Source organism: Lepidochelys kempii, chromosome 13 (genome assembly GCF_965140265.1).
Source record: "Lepidochelys kempii isolate rLepKem1 chromosome 13, rLepKem1.hap2, whole genome shotgun sequence".
Lineage (NCBI taxonomy): Eukaryota > Metazoa > Chordata > Testudines > Cheloniidae > Lepidochelys > Lepidochelys kempii.
This window is the reverse complement of record NC_133268.1, coordinates 31949708-31976549: the sequence shown is the minus strand read 5'-3', so window position 1 is coordinate 31976549 and position 26842 is coordinate 31949708. Positions and strand designations below refer to the sequence as shown.

The 26842-nt window shown below is 44.8% G+C and overlaps 1 protein-coding gene across 3 annotated transcripts in view; it reads left to right on the top strand.

Annotated features, from left to right (window-relative positions):
• Positions 1–26842, top strand: part of ERGIC3 (ERGIC and golgi 3) — a 56929-nt gene that overhangs the window by 17437 nt on the left and 12650 nt on the right. For 2 of the 3 annotated variants that reach the window (XM_073310055.1, XM_073310057.1), the window contains 3 exons: positions 14757–14771; positions 25750–25781; positions 26259–26355. In XM_073310055.1, coding sequence (XP_073166156.1) covers positions 14757–14771; positions 25750–25781; positions 26259–26355 — 144 coding nt within the window. The remainder of the gene's footprint in view (positions 1–14756; positions 14772–25749; positions 25782–26258; positions 26356–26842) is intronic. The other variant, XM_073310056.1, reaches the window with a different exon arrangement.

Genomic DNA, 26842 nt, shown 5'->3' with positions numbered 1-26842 from the left:
TTCCAGAAACATAAATGTTTGAAACTATGGGTATTCAGAGTTAAGTTTTGACAAAGATTTTTAACTCTACCGTTATAATCCGCTGCACCATGCAACAACCCATCACGTATAATATACAGACCCGTATTTACAGCTTTACAATAGTTACATTATTGAGAAGTGCCTTAAATGCCTATTTCAACTCCTCTGTGCACTAGGTATATGAATGTAGACTAGCTACCCCACTTTCAAGAGTGAGGTACTCCTCTGGTCTGCGGCTCTGAACAATGGATGAGTTCAGCATAGCTGTCTGATTGTATGTGATTGGTGAGGTCTTGGACCTACATCAGGAGCATGAATATGATAAAAGTGGCCCTAGTCTGTATAGAGAGGGTGGAAGGGATAGAACGACCTTGTAGAAAGGTGGATAGGGCTGTGTAGTTACTATAGACTGTATGCGGAGGGTAAGTTTTATGAAAATATGCTTTTGACTGTAATAGGAAGGTCAGGGAGGAGTTATGCTGTTCAGTTCCACATGATGCTGCACGCACGCACGCACATACCTTTTGAGGAATTCCTTCAAATGAAAAATTGTTGTAGCAGAAGGGATTTGGTTGCAATAGAATAGAAAGACTTTCAGCCTAAAGAATTAAAGAGGATTCTTCTTTTTTCTTGGTCCAAAAAAAGAAAGGGGAGCTTATTTGAAATCTGAAAAGACACGACTAGCCTATCAGATTCCACATGGTGACTGCGTACAAGAATCCTTTTCCTGAAGTCTCAGGATTGGTTCAAACACTTGGCTTTTGAGATAAGCACTTCCATACCTCAGTAATGCAGCTGCACTAGAGATTCCTCAGGTTCAGACTGAGGGACAATCTTCAAAACAAGATGCTAGCTGCAGTGCCCAGGGTTTTCGCCAGATTTCTGGCACTGGTGGCTGTATTCCCGACAATGTGCTTTTCAGCCTACCCGAGTTTTGACTGTCATAGGAGCAATGCTAGATATAAGTGCTGCTTCAGTTTTCCTCCCTCCACTCCACTTCATAGAGCTTCTTGGAGCTGATGGTCTTGTACAGATATTCATTGACAATTGCATGACTTCAAATGAGACTGGTCCAGACATGGTTAAACGGCCATTACTTGCCTGGTGGTGGTCAGGCTTCCTCAGCCAGTTCAGGAGGCATTAGGTGGTGGTCAGTTTCACAAAATGTCCTGCAGAATGTTACATGCTCTGCTTTCTCAGTCTTAGGGAGAGGTGCTTTTGTTTCAGGATAGGGAGCTGCCATAGGTCATCTCACTACTTAAACACTATGAAAGCCAAAAGAGGCCAGGTCGGTGTACTGGCACTTGGAGCAATTCATATACCACTAACAGCTTTCTCCCTGTGATCCTATACAGGCTATTGGACACTTGGAATCCAAGTTAAACAAATTCTTGATAGGTTCTATCAGAAAACTGACTTTTCTACATAAAAAGATCAAATTAATTTTTAGATTTTAAGGCCAGAAGGGACCATTATGATCACCTAGATTTACCATCTGCATAACCCAGGCCGAAGAACTTCACCCAATCACTTCTGCATCAAGCCCATAACTTTTGTTTGAGCTACAGTATATATTTTAGAAAGACATCCAGTCTTGATTTAAAAACTTGATGAAGAATCCATGATACCCTTTGGTAAATTGTTCCAGTGTACCCTTGTGAAATATTTGAGCATTATTTCTAGTCGAATTTGTATAGCTTCAGCTTCCAGCCATTGGGTCTCTTTATGCTTTTTTCTGTTGGAATAAAGAGCTGGCTGCTATCAGAAATCTCTGCTCCATGTGGGGACTGATAGGCTGTGCTCAAGTCATGTCTTAACTTTCTGTTGGATAAACTAAATAGATTGAGCTTCTTCAGTCTCTCACTGCGAGATAGGGTTTCCCAGACCTCAGCTCATTTTTGTAGATCTTCTCTGAACCCTTTCCAGTCTGTCAACATCCTTTTTGAAGTGTGGATGCCAGATCTGGACACAGTATCCAGTAATGGTTTCACTAATGCCATAAACTGAGGTAAAATCACTTCTTCTGCTTGATATTCCCCTGCTTAGACATCCAATAATGTTGTTTGCCCTCTTAGCTACAGCATTGCACTGGCAGCTAATGCTTGATTAGTTTTATACCGTGAACCCAAAGTCCTTTTCAGAATCACAGCTTTGCAGAGTACATTTCCCCATCTTGTAAGTGTCGCTTATGCTCTTTGTTCCTATACCTTGCATTTGGCTGTGTTGAAATGCATGTTGTTCAAATGAGCCCACGTTACCAAATAATAGAGGTCAGTCTGTATAACTGACCTGCCCCCAACATTGTTTGCAATTCCACCCATTTTTGGTCCCTTCTGGAAATTTTACCAGCAATGATTTTATATTTTCTTCCTGATCGTTGATAAAGATATTGAATAGCATTGGGCAGAGAACAGATCCCTGTAGGACCCTACTAGAAACACCCCAATTGGATGATGATTCCCCATTTACAATTGCTTTTTGAAATCTTTCAGTTAACCATTTTTTAATCCATTTAATGTAGGCTGTGTTAATTTTTTATAATCAGAATGTCATAAGGGCCTAAGTCAAATGCCTTACGGAAGTCTCGGTATATTATGTCAACACAGTTACCTTTATCAACCAAACTAGCAATCGAATCAAAACAAATATAGTATATTTTTACAAGACCTATTTTACATAAAATTATGTTGAATTGCATTAATTATGCCACCATCTTTTATTCTTTATTGATTGCACCTCACATTAACTTTTCCACGATCCAGGTCAGGCTAACCAGCATATGTTTTCTGGGTCATCCTGTTACCCTTTTTAAAAGTTGGCGTAACATTAACGCTTTTTCTTATCCTCTGGAACTTCTCCAGTGTTCCAGGCTTTGTTAAAACTCAACATTAATTACTCCTGAGGGAATTCTGCACCAAAAAATTAAAAATTATGCGCACAATATTTTAAAATTATGCAAATTTTATTTGTCAATAAATAAATGTGGCTCCAGAACGGCAGTGGGGAGCACAGGCCACTGGCTGCGTTGAGGTGAGAGATCACCCTAAAGCCCTTACCTCCCCTAGTACAGGGACTTGGCAGTGAGGCTGCACCTGACTCTGACACAGTGCAAGGGCTGGGCCTGCCCCAGAAACACCCTGGGGCCCTGCCCCTCTGTGCCAGGTGCACCAGGTATGGTTGGGCAGGCTCAGCCCAGCAGGAACCAAGTGTGGAGGGGCTTAGTGTGGGGGATCCAGGTGTGAAAGGTTTCTGTGTGGGGCAGTGTGGGTGCAGGCAGCTCAGTGGGAGATCTGGATGCACAGGGGCTGGTTGGGGGGTTCCGGGTGCAGGGGCAATGGCATGTAACCCTGTGTGTCCTGCCCATGCCTCATCTCTGTTTGGGGGGCAATCCCCCACAAAAAACTGCACACGCAGTCACCACCCCCCTTTCCCCCCCCCACCTCACGAGGCTTCCCTTTGCTTCCCTGCTGTTTTCTGCAGGGAAAAGCAGGAAATCTGCGCTGGGAGTGGTTGTTTTCTGCGGGTGCTCAGTCCCGCGGTATCCCTCCAGGAATAATTAATGGTTTCAGAGAGCTTTTTGGACAATTCTTTTAATCCTGCATCAAATTCATCCAGTCCTGTAGATTTTTTAAAGATACATAACAGTTGCTGTTTTAACAACCTTCGTAAGGACTGATTGAATGGGAAGTGTTTCATTTTAACTGTAAGATGTGAATACATCCTCCTGCTTTCTGAATACAAACAGAAATATTTATTGAATACGTCTGCCTTTTTTTATCACAATTGATAATTTTACAATCCTGGTCTCATTTCAGATCTTTACCATTCTTAGGATATTGTTTATTCCTGATATATTTAAATAATTCCTTCTCTTTGTCCTTAACCTCAGTGTCCATAGAGTTTTCATTGATACTTTTAGCATCCCTTATCAATTGACTGCATTTTCTAACTGCTCATTTGTACTCACTCCTATTGGCATTTTTTCACTGTTAGATATATTTTTTAATTTCTGCTTTCACCTCTCCTCTTGGCCAAGACGAGTTTTTAACCAAAGAAGCATTCCAAAGAAGCACTATGGAATCCTGCATTTTGAGGAATCCATTAAAGCATTCCCAAACAATTCTAAATTGTTTACGCTTTTGTGTGTAAATTTTTCTTAACACTCGGTTTGACTCACGATTGTTTAAAGTTTTGGAAATTTTACCTATTTAAAGCACCAAGCATATATTTATATATTATTGGACAGGGCTATATTCTGTTAGCAGATATAAAATGAAATTAGATAATGATCACTTGCATCCAGACAACCACTAATTTTTATTTTGGTCATCCATCCATCTGAATAAGAAAGAGAATTACCCTGCATTGGTTGAAATGCTTTTTGTATCAGAAAGTTATCATCCGTAAATTTTAGGAGCTCCAAAGATGTTTTACTGGTGGCAGCCTGAGATCTCAAGATTGACATCCCCCATGATCATACAAATTTTATTTTTACACATTATAGACAGATGAGGGAACAGGGAGCAGCTCTTTAAACATATGATTTGGTGTCCTATAACAGACCTCCACCACTACCCTGTCCTGTGATTGATTGGTTAGAATATTAATCTGTAACGATTCAAGGTCCTGTCCTTCTGAATTGTCAGTAATTCTAAAGCAGGTAATGGCATTTTTAATGTAGAGTGCCACCCCCCCTCTTCTACACACTCTGCCCTTATAGGAAGGTAGTAAGCTAAATTCTACTTTTATTATTAACTATTAAAAACAAGAAATAAACAGTATAGGTCCTATCACAACACAATGCTATTCTGCGGTCATGTGCAAGGCTGGAAGCAGGCTGATGGAGCACTTTAATCTTCTCCATATTGAGAGTCCGAGGCTTCAATAAGCTTCTGCAAAAAAATCCAATGTGGACTTAAGGCCATTCTCAGTGTGTGTGGCACAGTCATCAGCATACTGAAGATCAGTAATGGGTGCCCTGAGGACTTTAGACTTTGAGCGGAGACGTAGAAAATTAAGAAACGGCCCATCAGCTTGCTTCCAGCCTTGCACATGACCCACCACAAATCACCACGGAGGGACAGACTTTGGAGATAGTCAAGCATTTCTGCTACCTTGGTAGCCAACTTTCTCAAAACGCATAAATCGACAATGAGATCCAACACAGGATCCAGTGCCAAGTGCTTTCTTTGGGAAATTGCTCCTACGTGTTTTCACGGACCGTGACCTATGGCAGGACACCAAGATCCAGATCTATAAGACAATTGTTATTCCTACACTCCTTTATGGATACGAAACCTGGGTGACTATCAACAGCATCTCAAGAGTCTGGAGAGGTACCACCAATTATGCCTCCGGAAGATCCTTCGCATCAAGTGGGAAGATCACTGCACTAACGCCAGCAGCCTCACTGAAGTCAGTGTCACCAGCATAGAAGCAATGATCCTCATGCACCAATTCCACTGAGCTGGACACTGTGTGCGGATGCCAGACTCTCACCTCCTAAAACAAGTCCTCTACTCTCAGCTCACCCATGGTCAGAGATCCCATGGTGGTCAGAGGAAAAGCTACAAAGATGCACTGAAAGCGTATTTTCTAGAAAACTGATGTGAACATCACAAGCTGGGAGGAGCAAGCCACCAACCGACCCCAATTAGCGCCACATCCTCCTTCAGGCAGTGGCCCACTTTGAGGAGACGTGCCTTGCCCTTAAAGCTGAAAAGAGACAGAGAAGGAAGGAAAAAGAAAACTTTCTCCCAGCAGACAGCTGACCTACCAGGAAATGTGTGTACCTACTGCGGGCAGATTTGTGGTTCCAAGATCAGATTCCCGAGTCATCTCAGGACCCATATGTAAATCCGTGGTAGAGATCATCCTCAAATTAGTTATTGCCAATGATGCTATTCTGTGATTCATATGATCCACTGGGACACCACCAAGGATGCAGGTGATAGAATATTCCCTATTTTATTCAGTTAGCAGCACTCAAGGTCAGTTACAGAACAACAGGGTCAATTTAGGCAAAACTTAATTATGTGGCTCAAATGAGATGTTAAAATTTATATAATGATTATTTTAGCAATCACTGTTCTATAGAAGAATTAACTAATTATTTCATAGCATTTATCTTTTCTCCTACAGATAGGATAGGTACATAAGGATGGCCATGTTGGGTCAGACCAATGGTTCATCTAGCCCAGTATCCTGTCTTCTGTCATTGGCCAGTGCCAGGTGCTTTAAAGGGAATGAACAAAACAGAACAATTTATCAAGTGACCCATCCTCTGTTATCCAGGCCCAGCTTCTGGTACTCAGAGGATTATGGACACCCAGAGCATGGGTTTGCATCGCTGACCATCTTGGCTAATAGCCGTTGATGGATCTAACCCCGTAAACTTATCTCATTCTCTCCTGACCCCAGTTATACTTTTGGCCTTCACAACATCCCCTGGCAGTGAGTTTGTTGACTGTGCATATTGTGAACTACTTTCTTATGTTTGTTTTAAACCTGCTGCCTATTAATTTCATTGGGTAACTCCTGGTTCTTCTGTTATGTGAAGGAATAACACTTACTTTCTCTGCACCATTCATGATTTTATAGACCCCTGTCATATTTTCCCTTACTCGTCACTTTTCTAAGATGAACAGTCCCAGTCTTTTTACTCTCTCCTCCTATTACTCCTGGGGGAATTCTGCACCACTGCGCAATGTAGAGTTTGCACAGAATTTCATGTTTCTCATGAAGAATTGGGGTTGCAGAGCTTCTGGCCGCTGCTAGGGGCTGCTGGACTCTGCAGAGCCCAGCGCACAGTGAGCGGTGCGCCAAGCCTCATGGAGACAAGGCTCTGCGTGCTCTGGCTGGCTTGCTTGATCATCATTCTCCCGGTGACGGGAGAGGGCCCAGGTGACCCAGCTCTAGCAAAGGGTGAGGAAGGACAGGGCCACAATGCAACGCACCACACCCTGTCCCCTGGCAGGACAGTAAAGAAGCTGGGGGGGCGAGTGGGGGAGTAAAGGCTCTGGGGGTGCAGGTGTCTGGGTCAGGGGCTGCCCCATGGTTGGGCTCCAGGGGGTGTGGGGTGTGGGTTTCTGGGCTCTGGCGGTGCCCCGCGGCTGGGCTCTGGCGGTGCCCCGCGGCTGGGCTCTGGCGGGGAGAGGAGTGCGAGTGTCTGGGCTTTGGGGGTGCCCTGTGGTTGGGCTCTGGGAGGAGGAGGGTGCGGGTGTCTAGGCTCGGGGGCCCCATGCAGCCCTTTCCAGCACCTCCCAACTGGAACTGGGTTGTTGTAGGGGGTTTCTTTAACTTCTTTAACTCCTGGGGGAATCATTTTTGTTGGTGTGTGTATTTTTGACATACTTGTTGACAGGTATTTTGAAATAAATACCCAAAATAATTGAAATGGGAGTAATTATATTGTGTTATGTTGACAAATTAAATATGCAGAATTTTGCAGAATTTTAAAATATTGTGCAGAGAATTTTTAATTTTTTAGTGCAGAATTCCCCCAGGAATATCATATAGAAACTGTTCCATACCCCTAATAATTTTTGTTGCCTGTCTCTGTACCTTTTCCAATTATACTATCTCTATTTTGAGATAGGGCGAACAGAACTGTATGCAGTATTAAATGTGTGGGTGTACCCTGGATTTATATAGTGGCATTCTATATTTTCTATCATCTTATCTAACCCTTTCCTAATGGTTCTTAACATTCTGTTAGCTCTTTTGACTGCCATTGCACACTGAGCAGATATTTTCAGTGAATTATCCACGATGACTCCCAAGATCTCTCTCTTGAGTGGTAACAGATAATTTAGACCCCATCATTTTGTATATATATGTGGGTTTATATTTTCCAATGTGCATTACTTTGCACTTATCAACATTGAATTTCATCTGCCATTTTGTTGCCCAGTCATCTAGTTTTCTGAGATCCCTTTGTAACTCTTCGCAATCAGCTTTGGACTTAACTATGTTGCATATTTTGTATCATCTGCAAACTCTGCCACCTCATTGTTTACCCCCTTTTCCAGATCATTTATGAATACATTGAACAGCACTGTTCTCCAGAGAGATCCTTGGGGGACTATGCTATATACCTATCTCCACTTCGAAAACTGACCATTTATTACTACTCTTTGTTTCCTATCTTTTAACCAGTTTTACTGATCCATGAGAGGACCTTCTCTCTCATTGTAAGACTGCCTACTTTGCTGAAGAGCCTTTGATGAGGAACCTTGTCAAAAGCTTTCAGAAAAAGTCCAAGTACAGTATATCACCATTGTCCAAATGTTTCTTGACCCCCTCAAAGAATTCTAATAGGTTGGTGAAGCATGATTTCTCTTTACAAAAGCTTTGTTGGCTCTTCCTCAGCATACCGTGTTCATCTATGTGTCTGATAATTCTGTTCTTTACTATAGTTTCAGTCAATTTGCCTGGTACTGAAGTTAGGCTTACTGACCTGTAATTGCCAGGATTGACTCTGGAGCCTTTTCTAAAAATCGGCATCACATTCACCATCCACCAATCGTCTGTTACAGAGGGTGTTTGAAGTGGTAGGTTATGTACCACAGTTGGTCGATCTTAAAGAATTTTTAGCTGGACTTTAAGGTGGGAAGTCTGAGATGTTACTCCAGGTAGGCATTTAATACTTACAGAATGTTGATACTGCTTAGTCTTTGCCAAGGTATGGCCCCAGGTACAAGGTGAGGCAATTGGCAGGATATAGTGCAGGCTACCTCACTTCCTACATCAGGGTGGAATCTGTTCTTCTCTCATGTACAAGTTTTCCCATCTGGATTCAATCCATGGACTCTGCAAAAACTGGTGGACGCCTTCAGATTTTCTAAATAACCCTCTGAAGGTAAAGATGACTTTGTCTGATTGCAGGAGAATGATTCTGCCTCTCACTGAGCTATACTGAGCTATAAGTCTTCAGCTTCTGTTGAACAAGGTCTAGAGAGAACTGTTAACTTCCTGGTAGGACAATCTCATCAGGAAATCATGTCAGCAACAGGATTTCCTCTGCATCTTCTTGCTACCTTAGGTGTTCGCACAAATGCAGAAAAGTCCATTTTGTCATCCACAAAGGCAATAAATTTTAGGAGCACATCTGGACTCAGTCTGTGTGAGACCATTTCTCCCCACAGGCAGGTTTTACTCAATGAGCAACTTGATCTCCCATATTACATGCAGACCATGAGCTACGGTGTCTTTCTCTGTTAGGCTACATGGCCTCATACACCTATGTTACGCAATTTGCCAGACTCCACTTGAGGTGCCTGCAAGCTTGGCTCCCCTCGACCTACCAACCAAGCAGAGATCATATTGACTCTAATGTCACTGTCCCCACCAGAGTCCTCACCTCCCTCACTTAGGCTATGTCTACTCTGGCAATTGAACGACAGAAGTTTGGTCTTTCAGAGGTGTTAGGGGTGGAAGTTTTTTGCGAGCAGGAGAGCTGACAAACAGCAGCTACACTGCACAACTTTTAGCGGCACGGCTCTAGCGACACAGCCATGTTGCTAAAGGCTGTGTAGTGCAGACATAGCCTTAGTGGTCCAACCCATGGTGGGGACACCCTTCCGCCCTCCCATACTGAAGGCCACTGTCCTGATAGACGCCTCCCTTACAGGGTGGCGTGCTCATATTTCTCAGGGTACCTGGACCCCATGAGAGGCCAGGATATGCATAGACTTACTGGGGCTGAGAGCTGTCTGCCTTGCATGCACGGCCTTCCTACCCCTCATATGCTCACTCCATGTACAGATAATGTCAGACAATATCACCACAGTGGTCTATATAAACAAACAGGGAGGAGCATGATCTCATCTGCTCTGCCTGGAAGCAGTCAGACTTTGGAACTGGTGTCTCAGGAACTGCATTACAATACAGGCTGCATACCTCCAGGATCTTCACAATTCCCTGGCAGACAGGCTAAGCAGAAGTTTCTCTACAGACCACAAAGGAGAGAACCACAGCACAGTTCTAACCAACATATTTGCACAGAGGGTTACTCCCCTATGGGACCTCTTTGCATCCCAGATGAACAGAAAGCTTCTCATGCAGTGCTTCAGGAGAGATATAGGCAGTGATTCCCAGGGTGATGCTTTCCTGGATGGATGGCCTCAAAAACCTCTGCCATCCCATTCCCCTACTACCACAAGTTATATAGAAGATTCATCGCAACAAAGCCACCATCCTTCTCTTATCACCCTTCTGGCCCACACAATTCTGGTTCGCGGAACTCCTAACGCTGTCCATGCACCCACCTATCAGAATCTGCCCATTTAATCAAACACCCCAACCCAGGCTCACTCCACCTCACGGCCTGATGTTTGAATGGGCATTGTAAATAGGATGCTCGTGCTGCACCCCTGTCCAGGAAATCCTTAACCAAAGCAGAAAAGATTCTACTAGAGCCTGCTACTGGGGTAAATGATGGCACTTTTCACCCTGGGCTCAATGTCACCAACATGTGCTTGATATGGTGGGCATCCTAGACCAGATCTCCACTCCTTAAAGACTTCAGGTCTAGCCCTTAGTTTGCTGTAGGTACACCTAACAGTGATCAGTGCCTTCCTCCCTCCAGTGGAAGGACATTCTGTCTACACACCGGACTACTGTGTGATTTATGAAGGACTTGATAAGGACCTTTCCACCAGTCATTAAACTTATGCCTCAGTGAATCCTTAACCTTGTCCTGTCAATGCTCTCACCTCTGCCCTTTGAACATATGGCAACATGTGCCATGACCAACCTGTCTGTGAAGGTGATGTTCTTAATGATCATCACTTTGGCCCGGAGGGTCAATGAGCTAGGAGCCGTGATGGCAGGCTCTCCGTATACATTGTTCCACAAGGAGAATAGGTTACACCCCAGATTCCTCCCCAAGATTGTTTCTGAGTTCCATATCAATCAGTCGATTCAGTTACCTGTATTTTTCCAAAAACCCCAGGCTTCTTCCAGAGACAAGAGACTTCACTCCATATACATCAAATGTGCCATGGCATTCTACCTTCAGAGAACCAAACCCCTTAGAAAACTCTCTGAGACTCTTGGTTGCCATAGTAGAAAGGTTGCATGGACAAACCATATCCTGATAGTGGATTTCTAACTGGGTTTTGAGATGCATATTAGAATGCTACAAAATAGCAAAGCATCTCCCTCTTGGGGGTATTATCGCTCACTCCACGTGAGCACAAGCAGCCTCCATGACATCATTATGAATGTTCGATGGTAGGACATTTGCAGAGCAACAGCTTTGAGCTATGTCTGCACATTAGCATCGCGCTACACTCTAACTCAAGCTGAAACTGTGGATGCAGCTGTCGGATTGGCAGTACTACAAGCATCTCTGCTACCAACTTACTTGCACCCTCCTACACTCTGAACACTGCTTGCTAGTCATTTGTATGTAGAACCCACAGAGAGACCAGCACTCAAAGAAGAAATGGAGGTTACTTACTGTAACTGTTCAAGATGTGTGGTCCCTATCTGTATTCCATGACCTGCCTCCTTCCCTTCTGCTTCGGATCCTGTTGGATTGTGATAAGAAGAGGAACTGGACAGGCGACGACCTGCACCGCCTCTTATAGCTCGTTTGAGAGCATGAGGGAAGTTACTATGCATGTGCGGGTCAATGGACACTGCTTTGAAGAACTTGCAGACATGTGGAAAGCAGATAGGGACCACACATCTCAAAAAACCTGCAGATACAGTAAGTAACCTCCATTTTTTTAAAGCTTGGTTCAACACCAAAGGCATAGTACATTGCTCAAGGGGTGGAGAGATTCAACTTTCCTAGCAGATGCTATTTCTGATTAACAAGGGAGATGGTCTGTTTCTGCTGGTGTCTCAAAGTCTTCTCCCTTAGAGTGGATCAGATTTCCCATCCATAGTCAGTCTTATTCTCTGATGACTTGGTTCTTCATGAGTGAGTGCAGCGAGTCCCAAAATAGACCCAGAAATTTTACACATTGAAGTGTGGCCACCATTAAAGTTTGTGTTGCAGCCAGCCATATCTTGGCATGCGGAACTTCTGTTTTCACCCACTCTGCTGGGAAGTGATTTTCAGTTATTTCATCTGCACCCACCAATCAGTTAATTCTTGCTTCTTGGGACTTGAACTTCATAATGACGAAGGGTGGGATCCACAAAGATACTTAGGCATCTGACTCACAGTTTTAGGCTCTACTGTGATCAACAAAACTCCCACCCAACCCTGGGGGCATCTAGACTCAGCATCTGAGTTTTCAGGGTCAGAAGTTCCTGAGCACCTAACTTTCTGCCTCTGGACATGCACACTGCCACCTCCCTCTAGATAAATATTTATCCACCGTGGAATAGTCATTGGTCAGACAGAAGGAGAGAGAATGAGAGTGGCTCTGTAGTCCAGTCATTAGGGCATCCACCTGAAAGGTGAGAAACCTGGGTCCAGGTCCCCTACTCCAATCACTCTTTACTTATCCACAGTGGAACAACTTCAGCAGGAGAGACTGAGGAAGACCCACATCAGAGTATCCCCTAGCTTAGTGGTTAGAGCATCCTCCTGCAAGGTGGGGACCCCTGTTTAAATCCTTTCTCCCTCTCCAGTCGAGGGGGACTTGGACCTGGGTCTCCCATGCCCAGGTAGTGCTCTAACCGCCGGGCTAAAAGTTATCAGGCGGGCAGTGGCAGCCCCTCCTCCTTCCCCAGCTGTTTTGTGCCTAACTCATTCCCCCAAGTAGCTGCTTGACTACAGGTGGCAGCTGGTTCCCATTCATGGATTGCTGAGCAGAGAGAGTCACCATCCTGCAACTCAGACGTAGGCACCACAAGAGAGGGGTGGGTCTTAGGGCACATCCCTCTGGTGGGCATCTGCCATCAGCTAGTTCAGACAGCTTCCTGCCTATCATGCTGGCTGTTGTGAATCACATTTGAAGGTGCCTGTCTCTCCCCATACATTGTACAGGAAGCCTAGGTGCCTAGCTCAGGCTTTGTGGATCACAGTGTGGTTCCTTTGATTTTTCTAGGCAGCTAAAAATTAGGCACTGTGACTGTCAGCCCCAAATTAATAGCTCCTCCATGAGAACTGAGCAAGGTGGGTTGTCCTCATGGCAGCTGACAGAAAGTATATTTTTATACCCTCATCCAAAATTCTTGGCTGTTTCTGGCTTACTACCAAAGTGTCTGTATCAAATTTATAAAGCTGCCACTTGGAGTTGAGTCCACACTTTTACTCGTCAGAATCCTCTCAATATTCAAGCTAGATCAGATGCTTGTTTCAGAAGAGCAGATCTTCAGTCACTTTAGTTAATACTCAGTCTTTGCCTTGAGGATATCTGCTGGTTACTAATCTCTGAAACCAGGTTTCTGAATGGGCGTTTTCATGATGGAAGAAGAAAGGTTCAAATTAAGAAGTCTTTTTAAAATTTAATCCCAAATTTAGTTCTGATCTCAGCTGGCTGATTTTTCTTGTGTCATTTGGTTGCTGTTTATTGGCATAAGTCTCAGTGATTATCTTCAGAGCTGATATAACTTCTGTCCTTGTTGGAGTTTCTACTTCCAGGAAGTAAGGTGAGGGATAAGAGGAGGTTTAGGGCTTGTCCAGACATAAAGTGGAACCGAAGTAACTAAAGGTGTGAAGTACAACTGATATGATTTCAGTGTAGACTGGCCTTTGGGCAGGCCCCTCATTTCATTCCCACAACTCCCCTCTGCCTGGGTTGATTCATTCCTTGGTTAGAGCCCCATGTTCATGCACAGTGTGTTGTGCCTTTCCACATATACATTATGTTTTCACACACACACACCCTGCTCTCAAAACACACTTCCAAACAAATTCTCTTCTAGACCATAGTACACACTATGTTAGTTGAGGTCTAGCAGCACAAGCCAGAGCTAGATGAATTACGTGAAAGGTATAGGTAAAGGGCCTGAGCAGTCTTGCTCACATGAATTCATTCCATGCATTGCAGCCACAAAATTAATTGCTTTCTATCTGGCTTGCAGCACAACTCCCGACCTTTCCCTAAACCAAGGAACATCTGAGGTCTTGTCTGGACTAGGAAAAAGGTTTGAGTTTAGGTTAGGTTTAATCTTGATCTTAACTCAATAACTTTTCCTAGTCTGGAAAATGCCAAAAGGTAACTACGACACTCCCCGTCCCCTTCTCTCCTCCTCCTCCCCTTTCCCCCCCATGTAACAACATCTTCTCTTTAGGCTTTAGCATTTTTTCAAATCACATTTTAAATCTTTCAACCTCTTTCGTGGGGCTGACTGAGCCTCAGAATTTTGCTTTCCAATCCGCATTTGGACATTTTGAATTGCCTATTGAAAAGATGACATGGCTTGTGTTTGTGTTTTAGCCCAGATTTCTCTGTGAGAAAGATCAAGAGAATCCAAGCTTTGGGACAGTTGGTTTTTAGGAGGAGGGCTAACTAATGCAGCTCACTCTTTCAAGCAAAGCTAGTCCAGGGGTTCTCAGAACAATTTTTTTGGTGGCCTCAGAGTGTGGCCACCAACTCTTGCTGGTGGCCACTCTGACAATTTTTCCTAAAATACTTAATTAACTTTAGGAAAAACAAATAAATATGCACATACACATACCCCTTCTCTAGGGACTGGTTGGCAGAGTGATTATTCCTCCTCTTCTAGAAGGTGTCATTTTTAAATGCAGCCTTATCTGAATCTGTGCTTTTCAATGTAAAAATCTGAATGTTTCTCTTTTCTTTCCTTATTCTTGGCCTTATTTGCAGTGCACGCAGTTGAGCGTAAGTGATGCTTACTTCTTTCCTTTTCTTATACTGTTCACTATGGAATTAATCTAATTTCTGTTATGTCTTGTCTCCATAAATCCCCTTTGGGAGGGCACATAGAGCATTAGCTTAGGTTCTTAGCCTGGGATTTGTGAGTAGGTTCAGGGGGCATGACCACTGACCCTTCCTTTGTCGCTAGAGTGGAGGGTGGATCTGTTCTAACTGGGGTCCCAGTATAGAAAAGGTTGAGAAGCTCTGGCCTGGATTATTTTAATAAGTCTGTAAGAGACTGTAGGTTGGTGGATGTGTTTAGTCTGGTGGATTAGCTGAGTGAGGCCTGGTAACAGTTTGGAGGGTGGAGTTAATAGATTTAAAGACCAGAAGGGATGATCATCTAGCCTGACCTCCTTCATACCACAAACCAGAGAATGTGCCCCAGTGATTCCTGATTCCAGCCCACTAGCTTGTGACTGAACTAGAGCAGATGAAGAGGGTTACAAATCATGGGATTCATTTTCAGGTGTTAAGTACAAATTGATTGATGTAGAAGTTGATTTCTTCAGAGCTAAAAATCCAAACGTTGTTGCCTGCTTGAATGATTTGGCATTCTTAGATTAGAAGCAGTGTGGGGTAGGGACTGCCTTTTTGTTCTGTGCTTGTACAGCGCCTAGCACAATGCGGGCCATGCCGAGTGCTCTGAGGTGCTACAGTAATACAAATAAGTAATAATAATAATAAATGTGCTTTACATAGGTTCTACATTCGTTCTGAAATAATCTTATTTACGGGCAGCATCAGGAGGTCTCCTGCGGCATTTTGGTGGTTGTGAGGGTGGATCTTATTGCTCTTCATAGGTGGGGTGGCAAGAATGAACCCTGCACCCTGGTTGTGGCAGTGGCCAACTTTAGTCCATGGAAGGCTGTTCTCCCTGCTGGATCCCAGACTTCCTGGAGGAACCAGCACCAAGGATGATCCAACCACCCTTTGTGCCTTCTAGTGAAGAAGTAAAGGGAGGCTGAAGTCGAGAGTAGCAAGGGGCTGAAGCAATGGGGATGGTTACAATTGTGAAGGCCAGCAGGGTGTAGAGGCAGAATGGGAGGGCCAGCCCCAGGCTCTCCCACCCCAAATAGCCCATAGGCTGCCCATTGCCATCCCTTTGGTACCTTTGGCTAACGTGTCTGTAGAATGTGTAGATTCCCTCCATCACATCACATAAACTGCTAATCCTGTTGTACGTTGTATTGATCTGCAATCTCCACTATAAATAATTTTCCTGTTCACCTTTTATATAGTGTTACGTGTTAGTCACCTACGACATTTCATGTTAGCCTCAAAGTGCATTTCAGTAGAATTCTAAATACGTGGTGAATAGGCTGTGTATTGGAAACACTTTAACGATAGCAATTGGGCACGCATACGTAATATTGTTCAACAAGGAGAGGTATACTGTATGTATATCTTATTGAGAAAGTAACATTACGATTGGTGAGGTTTTGGAAATGAAGGGGAGAAGGCAAGGGAGGGATCAAGGATGATACTAAGGTTACAAGTGTGGGTGATGGCAAGGAAGATGATATTGCTGGCAGGGTAAGCAGGAAAGAACAAGTGTTCATTCATAGCCATGTGGAGTTTAAGGTGGTAGGAAGACATCCAAGAGGATGGATTCAGAGGTCTGGGCTGGAGGTTAGAGGTCAAGGATGGTTGTGTCTGTGTTTGAGAAAGGGGAGGGTATGTGAATTTTTAAGTGCTGATCAGAGGAATGATAGTGGAACCCATGGGTTCTAATGGTATGGAGGAACAAAAGGAGAGGACCAAGGATGCTGGGCACAAACCTCATCAATGAGAAATGGATTCTCATCCTCACGTTGACATCTATTTACTGTGACAGTGGATGGGTCACAGAACCTCTTTGTACCTCAGTTATTCCATCTGTAAAATGATTCTTCTCCGAGTAGATGAAGCTATGTATTCCACTTAGGTGTATGCATGCCCAAAGCACCAGAGCTGGAGAAATTTGCCTAGCAGTACCCATGGAGAGATGGTTCTCACACTTCGTGGTCATAGCCCCTCCGCTGGCTACATGAGGCAGCGCTGTTCTCACCCTCCCTCCGTTTCTTCTTACCACCCGTGGCTGGAGTCAGAGCTCTGCGTGGTTTTAACCTCACAACCTCTCAACTAGTTTAGTTTTTTCCCTTGTTGTATATAGTTAGTAGTACACTTAGTGCTTTAGAAAACTGCATTCCTAGTAGTGATAACATCTGCAAGGAGAGTCTACAAGTTGCAGGCTGTGATGGCAGAGCCTCCTTATACACAATTCTCCAAAGACAGTGACTTTATGACCGCATCCAAAATTGTTGTGTAAACTGGTTTCTCAGTTTCATTTGAACCAGGTGGTATATTTACCTGTGTGCTTTCCGAAACCACATTCATTTCCAAAGGAGCAACGTCTACATCCCTTAGATATCCAGCAACGTCTAGCCTTCTGTGTGAACAGGACTAAACTGTCTCGTGCTTCACCTCGTTTGTGTCATATGCAGATCACATGAAGGGTCAAGCAGTCTCTTCACAGACCATGTCCAAATGTATCGCATCCTGCATCATAGAATCATGGGCGGTTAGAGTTGGAAGAGACCTCAGGAGGTCATCTATTCCAACACCTTCCTCAAAGCAGGACCAACCCCAACTAAATCATCCCAGCCAGGGCTTTGTCAAGTCAGGCCTTAAAAACCTCTAAGGATGGAGATTCCACCACCTCTCTAGGTAACCCATTCCAGTGCTTCATCACCCTCCTAGTGAAATAGTTTTTCCTAATATCCAACCTAGATCTCCCCCACTGCAACTTGAGACCATTGCTCCTTGTTCTGTCATCTGCCACAACTGAGAACAGCCTAGCTCCATCCTCTTTGGAACCCCCTTCAGGTAGTTGAAAGCTGCTATCAAATCTTCCCTCACTCTTCTTTTCTGCAAGCTAAATAAGCCCAGTTCCCTCAGTTTCTCCTCATAAGTCATGTGCCCCAGCCCCCTAATAATTTTTGTTCCCCTCCACTGGACTCTCTCCTATTTGTCCGCATCCTTTCTGTAGCGGGGGGCCCAAAACAGGACACAATACTCCAGATGTGGCCTCACCAGTGACGAATAGAAGGGAATAATCACTTCCCTCCATCTGCTGGCAATACTCTTACTGATGCAACCCAATATGCCCTTAGCCTTCTTGGCAACAAGGGCATACTCTTGACTCATCTCCAACTTCTTGTCCACTGTAATCCCCAGGTCCTTTTCTGCAGAACTGCCGCTTAGCCAGTCAGTCCCCAGCCTGTACAATACATGGGATTCTTCCATCCTAAGCGCAGGACTCTTCACCTGTCCTTGTTGAACCTCATCAGATTTCTTTTGGCCCAATCCTCCACTTTGTCTAGGTCATTCTGGACCTCATCCCTACCCTCCAGCATATCTACCTCTGCCCCCAGCTTAGTGTCATCCGTGAACTTACTGAGAGTGCATTCCATTCCGTCGTCCCGATCATTAATGAAGATATGGAACAAAACCGGCCCCAAGACTGACCTCTGGGGCACTCTGCTTGATACCAGTTGCCAATTAGATGTTGAGCCATTGATCACTGTCCATTGAGCCCAACAGTCTAGCCAGCTTTCTGTCCACCTTATAGTCCATTCATCCAATCCATACTTTTATAACTTGCTGGCAGGAATATTGTGGGAGACCGTAGCAAAAGCTTTGCTAAAGTCAAGATATATCACATTCACCACTTTCCCTTTTTCACTTTTCCACTTTGTATAAGTAGGGGCATAGCGAGCAGATCGAGGGACGTGATCGTTCCCCTCTATTCGACATTGGTGAGGCCTCATCTGGAGTACTGTGTCCAGTTTTGGGCCCCACACTACAAGAAGGATGTGGATAAATTGGAGAGAGTCCAGCGAAGGGCAACAAAAATGATTAGGGGACTGGAACACATGAGTTATGAGGAGAGGCTGAGGGAGCTGGGATTGTTTAGCCTGCAGAAGAGAAGAATGAGGGGGGATTTGATAGCTGCTTTCAACTACCTGAAAGGGGGTTCCAAAGAGGATGGCTCTAGACTGTTCTCAATGGTAGCAGATGACAGAACGAGGAGTAATGGTCTCAAGTTGCAGTGGGGGAGGTTTAGATTGGATATTAGGAAAAACTTTTTCACTAAGAGGGTGGTGAAACACTGGAATGCGTTACCTAGGGAGGTGGTAGAATCTCCTTCCTTAGAGGTTTTTAAGGTCAGGCTTGACAAAGCCCTGGCTGGGATGATTTAACTGGGAATTGGCCCTGCGTTGAGCAGGGGGTTGGACTAGATGACCTTCTGGGGTCCCTTCCAACCCTGATATTCTATGATTCTATGATTCTATGATTCCCCATATCCACAGAGCCAGTTATCTTATTATGGAAGGCAATCAGGTTGGTCAGGCATGACTTGCCCATGGTGAATCCATGTTGACTGTTCCTGATCATCTCGCTCTCCTCCAAGTGCTTCAAAATGGATTCCTTGAGGACCTGCTCCATGATTTTTCCAGGGACTGAGGTGAGGTGATTTTTCCAGGGACTGAGGTCTATATATCCCCGGGTTCTCCTTCTTCTTTTTTTAAAGGTGGCACTATATTTGCCTATTTCCAATCATCTGGGACCTCCACCGATTGCCACAAGTTTTCAGAGATAATGGCCAATGGCTCTGTAATCACATCAGCCAACTCCCTCAGCACCCTTGGATGCATTGCATCCGGCCCCATGGACTTGTGCAGGTCCAGCTTTTCTAAATAGTCCTTAACCTGTTCTTTCACCACAGAGGGCTACTCACCTCCTCCCCATACTGCCCAGTGCAGCAGTCTGGGAGCTGACTTTGTCTGTGAAGACCGAGGCAAAAAAAGCATTGAGTACTTCAGCTTTTTCCACATCATCTGTTGCCTCCCCCATTCAGTAAGGGTCCCACACTTTCCCTTATCACCTTCTTGTTGCTAACATACCTGTAGAAACCCTTCTTGTTACCCTTCACATCCCTTGCTAGTTGCAACTCCAGTTGTGCTTTGGCCTTCCTGATTACACCCCTGCATGCTCAAGCAATATCTTTATACTCTTCCCTAGTCATCAGTCCAAGTTTCTACTTCTTGTTAGCTTCCTTTCTGAGTTTAAGCTCACCGAAGATTTCTCTGTTAAACCAAGCTGGTTGCCTGCCATATTTGCTATTCTTTCTACACATAGGGATGGTTTGTTCCTAAATAAGGCTTCTTTAAAATACAGCCAGCTTTCCTGGACTCCTTTCCCCTGCATATTAGCCATCCAGGGGATCCCTGAGGGAATCAAAGTATGCTTTTCTGAAATCCAGGGTCTGTATTCTGCTGCTCTCCTTTCTTCCTTTTGTCAGGATCCTGAACTCGACAATCTCATGGTCACTGCTGCTCGGGTTGCCACCCACTTCTACTTACCTTACCAATTCTTCCCTGTTTGTGAGCAGCAGGTCAAGAGGAGCACATTGGTTCCTCCAGCACTTGTACCAGGAAGTTGTTCCCAACACTCTCCAAAAACTTCCTGGATTTTCTGTGCACTGTTGTATTGCTCTCGTGATTAAAGTCCCCCAGAAGAACCAGGGGCTGTGATCTGGAAACTTCTGTCTGAAGAAAGCCTCGTCTACCTCATTCTCCTGGTCTGGTGATCTGTAGCAGATGCCCACCACGACACCACCTTTGTTGCTCTCACCTCTAAACAGGCTTTTCTCCAGTTTCATACTGGAGCTCTGAGCAATCATACTGCTCTCTTACATACAGTGCAACTCCTCCACCTTTTCTCCCCTGCCTGTCCTTCCTGAACAGTTTATTCCCGTCCATGGCAGTGCTCCAGTCATGTGAGTTACCCCACCAAGTCTCTGTTATTCCAATCACATCATAGTTCCTTGACTGTGCCAGGACTTCCAATTCTTCCTGCTTGTTTCCCAGGCTTCTTGCGTTCGTATTCAAGCACCTAAGATAACTAGCCAATTGCCCTACTTTCTTAGTATGAATCAGGAGGCCTTCCCTGTTGCACCCTCCTCCTTATGTTTCCTCCTGGTATGCCACTTCCCCACTTAACTCAGGGCTTAGGTCTCCATCCCCCGGCGAGCCTAGTTTAAAGTCCTCCTCACTAGGTTAGCAAGTCTGCCTGTAAAGATGCTCTTCCCTCTCTTCGTTAGGTGGATCTCATCTCTTCTTAGCAATCCTTCTTCCTGGAACAACAGCACATGGTCAAAGAATCAAAGCCCTCTCTTTGACACCACCTGCTCAACCACGCATTTATTTCCACAATTTGATGGTCCCTATCTAGACCTGTATTGGTCTAGCTTCATCTTCCAGCCATTACATCATCTTATACCCTTCTCTGATCGATTGAAGAACACATTAGCAAATAATTTTTCCCCATGTAGGTACTTAGACTCTAATCAAATCCCCCCCCGTAACCTTCTCTTTGTTAAGCTGAATAGTTGGAGCTCCCTGAGTCTATCAATATAAGGCAGGTTTTCTAATACTTTCATCATTCTTGTGTCTCATTCTCTTTGAACATACTCTAATTTATCAATATATTTTCTGAATTGTGGGCACCAGAATTGGACACAATATTCCAGTAGCAGTAGCACCAGTGCCAAATATAAAGATAAAATAACCTCTGTACTCTTTCTGGAGGTGCCCCTGTTTATACATCACAGGATCACATTAACTCTTTTGACCAGAACATCACACTGGTAGTTCCTGTTCAGCTGATTATCCACCATGATTCCCAATTTTTTTTCAGAGTCACTGCTTCCCAGGAGAGACACCCTGATCCTGCAAGTATGACCTACGTTCTTTGTTCCTAGATGTATACATTTACATTTAGCCGTATTAAAATGCAGAATGCTTGCTTGCTCCTAGTTTACCAAGTGATCCTGATCACTCTAAATCAGTGACCTGTCCTCTTCATTATTTACCACTCCCCAATTTTTGTGTCATCTTCAAACTTTGTCAGTGATGATTTTGTTTTCCTACAGGTGGCTAGTAAAAGTGTTAAATAGCGTAGGGCCAACAACTGATCATACAGAACAGAAGTATTGAACCCTTTTGTCTTTTCCGCATTATTACTAATAATTTTACCATTTCCATCTAGTAATGGACCAATACCATTGCCAGGATTCTTTTTGTTTTTAATATATTTAAAAATCTCCTTGTTGTTGTGCTTAACTCTGCTGTCCATAGATTTCTCCTTGAGTGCCTTTCCTTCCCTCATCAGTTTTCTGCAATTCCTAACTTCTGAATTATATTCATTGCTATCAATTTCTCCTTTCTTCCATTTGTTATATATTATTTTTTAATTTTTATAGCTGCCTTTGTAAGACCGGATGGACACATTTCATGAGAGAAATGCACGAATTTAGACATAAGCTGTACCCTCACTCTGCAACTGCAGCTTGTTAGCCTAAGAGGAGAAAGCTGAAGTGGGCAACTTTGATTCACTTTCATGTGGGCAAAGGCATAAACGAAGTGCATCATGCTGTTTCTGGCTGAGCAGTGCTCCCAGTAATGTGGTGTCAAAGCGTGCTGGAACCCAGGAGAGAGAGAGAGAGCAGACTTGTACTCAAGGTCTGGCAATGATAAAATCATTTCAGATCAAGTCAGATGCTCGTGACCACCCAAAGTCAGAACACAGACAGTCTACACAGATATTTCTTCTTTGAGGGCTGTTCCCTATGTGTCTTCCACACATGGGTACACATATGCATCCTGGCTCCACTCAGTCTCCTCACCAGACAAGGATCACATCAACTCCAAGGTGGCCATTCCCACCAGTGTTATCGCCTCCTTCTCCCAGTGGTTGATCCCAGAAAAGGTGAGAATGGGCGTCCCTTCAGTACTTCAACCCCCCAGTGCCACCATTGTGACAGATGGCTTCCTCCTGGGGTAGGGTACCCACCTGAACAATCACACTGCTCGGGGTACCTGGACTCCACGGAAGGCCAGACTACATAATCAACATACTAGAACTGAAAGCAGTCTGCCTTTTGTGGAAAGCCTTTCTCCAAGTCAAATGCTCACTCCACATCCAAGTGATGTTGGACAATATCACCACCATGGTTTACATAAACAAACAGGGTAGAGTGACAACTCCTCCACTCTGCGTGGAAGCTGTCAGGCTCTGGAACTGGTGCATCAGAAACCGCATCACAATCCAGGCTGCTTACCTCCTAGATATTGAGAACTCCTTAGCAGACAACCTAAGCAGGCCCTTCTCAGCAGACCACAAGGGGGAGATCCATGAGTCCATCCTGACTGAAATATTCACACAGTGGGCTACACCTCAATAGGACCTCTTTGTGTCTCAAACGAACAGAAAACTTCCCCTGTATTGCTCCAGAGGTTCCATGGGCTGCTGCTCCCAAGGCAATGCTCTTGTTAGCCTGGACAAACAACCTCAGATATGCCTTTCCTCCCATTCCCCTGCTTCCACAGGTCATAAGAAAGGTACATCACAACAGTGCCATTGTCATTTTTCTAGCACCCAACTGCCCAGACAGTTTTGGTTAACAGCTCTCCTGACTATGTCTGCCTCTCCCTCCTGCCCTTCCCCCCCCCACTCCCCCCAGTCAAGATTTGCCCAAACCCAGACCTCCTAACTCAGGAGAGGGCAGAATCAAACACCCCAGTCTGGGCTCACTCCACCTCTCAGCCTGGTGTTTGGATGAGCATCAGAAATAGAACATTTATGCTCAGCTCCTGTTCAGGCTGTTCTTACCCAAAGTAGGAGTGATTCAACTGGAACCTGTTGCCTGGCCAAACAGGCTTTTCTCTGCCTGGGCACAGTGCAATCAATGTTCTCCAATTACTGCAAGTATTCCAGTCGTCTTAGATTATCTCTTGTCTTTAAAAGCCTTGGGTCTCTCCATTAGTTGGTTGTGGGTCCACCCTGCAGCAATTAGTGCCTGCCTCTCTCCGGTAGACAGTTGTTCTGTTTTCAGACACCCAACTACAGTATGGTTTAGGAAGGGCCTAATCAGAACCTTCCCACTACTGATCAAACCTACATCTATATGCGACCTTAATTTCATTCTATTGACACTCACCAGACCACCATTTGAACCCTTAGTGTCATACTGCATGTCCACCTGTCCATGAAGGTTGCATTTCTGGTGGCTGTCATTTTGGCCAGAAGGGTCAGTGAGCTGGGAGCCATCATGGCAGACCTTCCTTGTACGTTTTTTCACAAGAAGGTGGTTTCTCTTCACTTACATCCTAAATTTCTTCCCAAAGTTGTTTCTGAATTCCACATCAACCAAAGTATCCCCTTAATTGCCTTTTTTCTGAAGTCCCGTGCTTCTCCTGAAGAGACTTCACTCCCCTAACATCTGGCTTGCCCTGGTGTTCTGTGTGGAGAGAATCAAACCAGTCAAAAAGTCACCAAGACTTTTTATCACCACAGCAGAAAGATCACACAAGCAAGCTATATCCTCTCAAAGGATTTCTAAGTGGGTTGTAGGATGCCTCCTAGAGTGCTACAGGTTATCACACATCCCTCCACTTGGGGGTGTCATGGCTCACTCCACAAGAGCGGAAGCTGCCTCCACAGCATCCCTGCAGGAGGTCCTGATACAATGCATTTGCAGGTGGCCACCTGGAGCACCATCCATTCGCTATACACTACACGTTTGTTGGCTGCGCATGCAGCAGTGGGATTGGCATCTTTGCTGCCGGGTTCCTCGCACCCAACTCCAGTGTGAGCGTTGCTTGCGAGTCACCCATGTGTGGAATATACATGGGGACCAGCACTTGAAGAAGTAGTGGAGGTTACTTACTGTACTGGAAGCTCTTTGCGATGCATGGTCCCTATATGTATTTTACTACCCACCCTTTATCCTTTCTGCTTCGGATCCTGTTGGATTTGTGGTAAGAAGAGGAACTGGATAGGCATCGGCCCACACTGGTGCTTATACCCTCAATCAGGAGAACGATGAGACCCACTGGGCATGTGCAGGCCAATGGACACTGCTTGTAAGATTTTCCAGACTCGGGTTCATGGTGTGCATGCACACCCAAATGCAGAATACAGGTAGGGACCACACATCTCAAAGAGCTTCCAGTTACAGTAAATAACCATCTAAATAGGCCATCTTGATTATCACTACAGAAGTTTTTTTCTCCTGCTGATAATAGCTCATCTTAACTAATTAGTCTCTCACAGTTCGTATGGTAACTTCCAACTTATCTGTATGTATATATACATCTTCTTACTATATGTTCCATTCTATGCATCCGATGAAGTGGGCTGTAGCCCACGAAAGCTTATGCTCTAATAAATTTGTTAGTCTCTAAGGTGCCACAAGTACTGCTGTTCTTTTTGCGGATACAGACTAACACAGCTGCTACTCTGAAACCAGTAAATAACCTGCGTTTTTTTCCCTTTGTGGGCTCAGCGTTGCAGCGGGGAAGGACAGATGAGGGCTCCCTGCTACTTGGGAGGTAGACGATCTGTTTGGATGCTTCATCTGGTGGTTTTTACAGTTCTGTAGGCAAATGCTCTGTTCAGTCACTCATGTAGAATGAGTATGAATATTATTCTGCCTTCACATTCTACAACAGTCTGAGGAGCTAAGCAAGAACCAGAGCTGGAGCTCAGCCAGTGGGCACGAACACAAGTGGAGTTCTCCTAGCCAACCTACACACCCTGAATGTTTGCTTCCTAAAGGCCATGGGCAAATAGTCTGACGATGACTGATGTGTCATTTATAACCCCCCTAGTTCAACTAACTTTCCATCCCTTCTTCTGGAGATAATTAGTTAATGTTGGGAGGGGGGATTTCAATGTTTTATCTGTCCGATGCCCTACTGCAGCAGGGGAGAAATCCAGTGTGTTTTCTTAATGCTTTAGATGGCAATGGATGTGATGGGATCTCCCTTCTGACACAAATAAATCCTTGGTTCCATGGTCTGGATTATTTTAACATGCTGTTTCTCTATTGCAGTTCATGATTTACAGAGCTTTGGACTTGATAACGTAAGTGTTGCAAGAGCATGCGTGTAGACATGCTGGAAAACGTTCTTTAAAAAGACTGGATTTCTCCTTTCTTCTTAACTTCTGGCTCTTCTCTGGCATTCTTTTTCCCCTTGCCACGTGTCTAACAGCCATATAAGCGCTGTGTGAGAGAGGGCACAGAATCCCACTGTGCTCCCAGTTGCATCTGAGTTGGCTTTTCTTTGCCCTGCATCAGGATGGAAGAGACACCTGTGCCTCAGAGCCTCTCCCCAGAGGGAGGCTTCCATGGTGGGAAGGGTGCGGGGGAGTTACCTGCACCTTGAAATCTCAGTGGGCAGGAACATTGAAATTTCCCATGGGAGGGAGAGAGGCGATGCCTGTCCCTTAGAGTCTCTCACCAAAGGAAGTTGTCCATGCTCTGCAAACCCCAGGGGCCTCGTCCTGCCTCTGGTTAGTTGCTGTGCCAACTGTTTGAGTGTGTCAGTGTTTCTGTTTCAGATCAATATGACGCACTATATCAAACGTCTCTCATTTGGGAGGGATTATCCAGGCCTCGTCAACCCTCTGGATGGGACAGACATCACTGCACAGCAAGGTACAGCCTTGAGCAGGAGAATCTCTTTCTAAACTTTTGTATCAAATAAGTTTTTCAGATCAGCCTAAAGAGCAACAGCACAGCCAGAGCAACTGGGACAGGCTGCAGGGAGAACCCTGGTGGTGCTGCCTAATGGGCAAGCCTTCATATCCTAGCAAAAATGACATTTGTGTTCTCCCCGACATTTGCTCACTCATTGCTCCTCTGCCACTTGGGGGTGGAGCAAATCGGCCTACATAAATAAGTGTCTTTTCTGGTATAGCATATGCCACTTTAAAGCACCCCAGATTTCCTCTTGCTCCTATCCTCCAAATTTCTCCTGCCGTTTGAACCTCCTTACAGTCTTCTATGCTTTCAGACACACACACCAATTTCCTCTTCCCTCCAACAGCCCGTACAAACTCCCCTGCCTACACATGTGCACATGAATGTGCACACACACGCATGCGGACACACAGTTCCCCCTCCCTCTTGCCCTCTCTAGTGA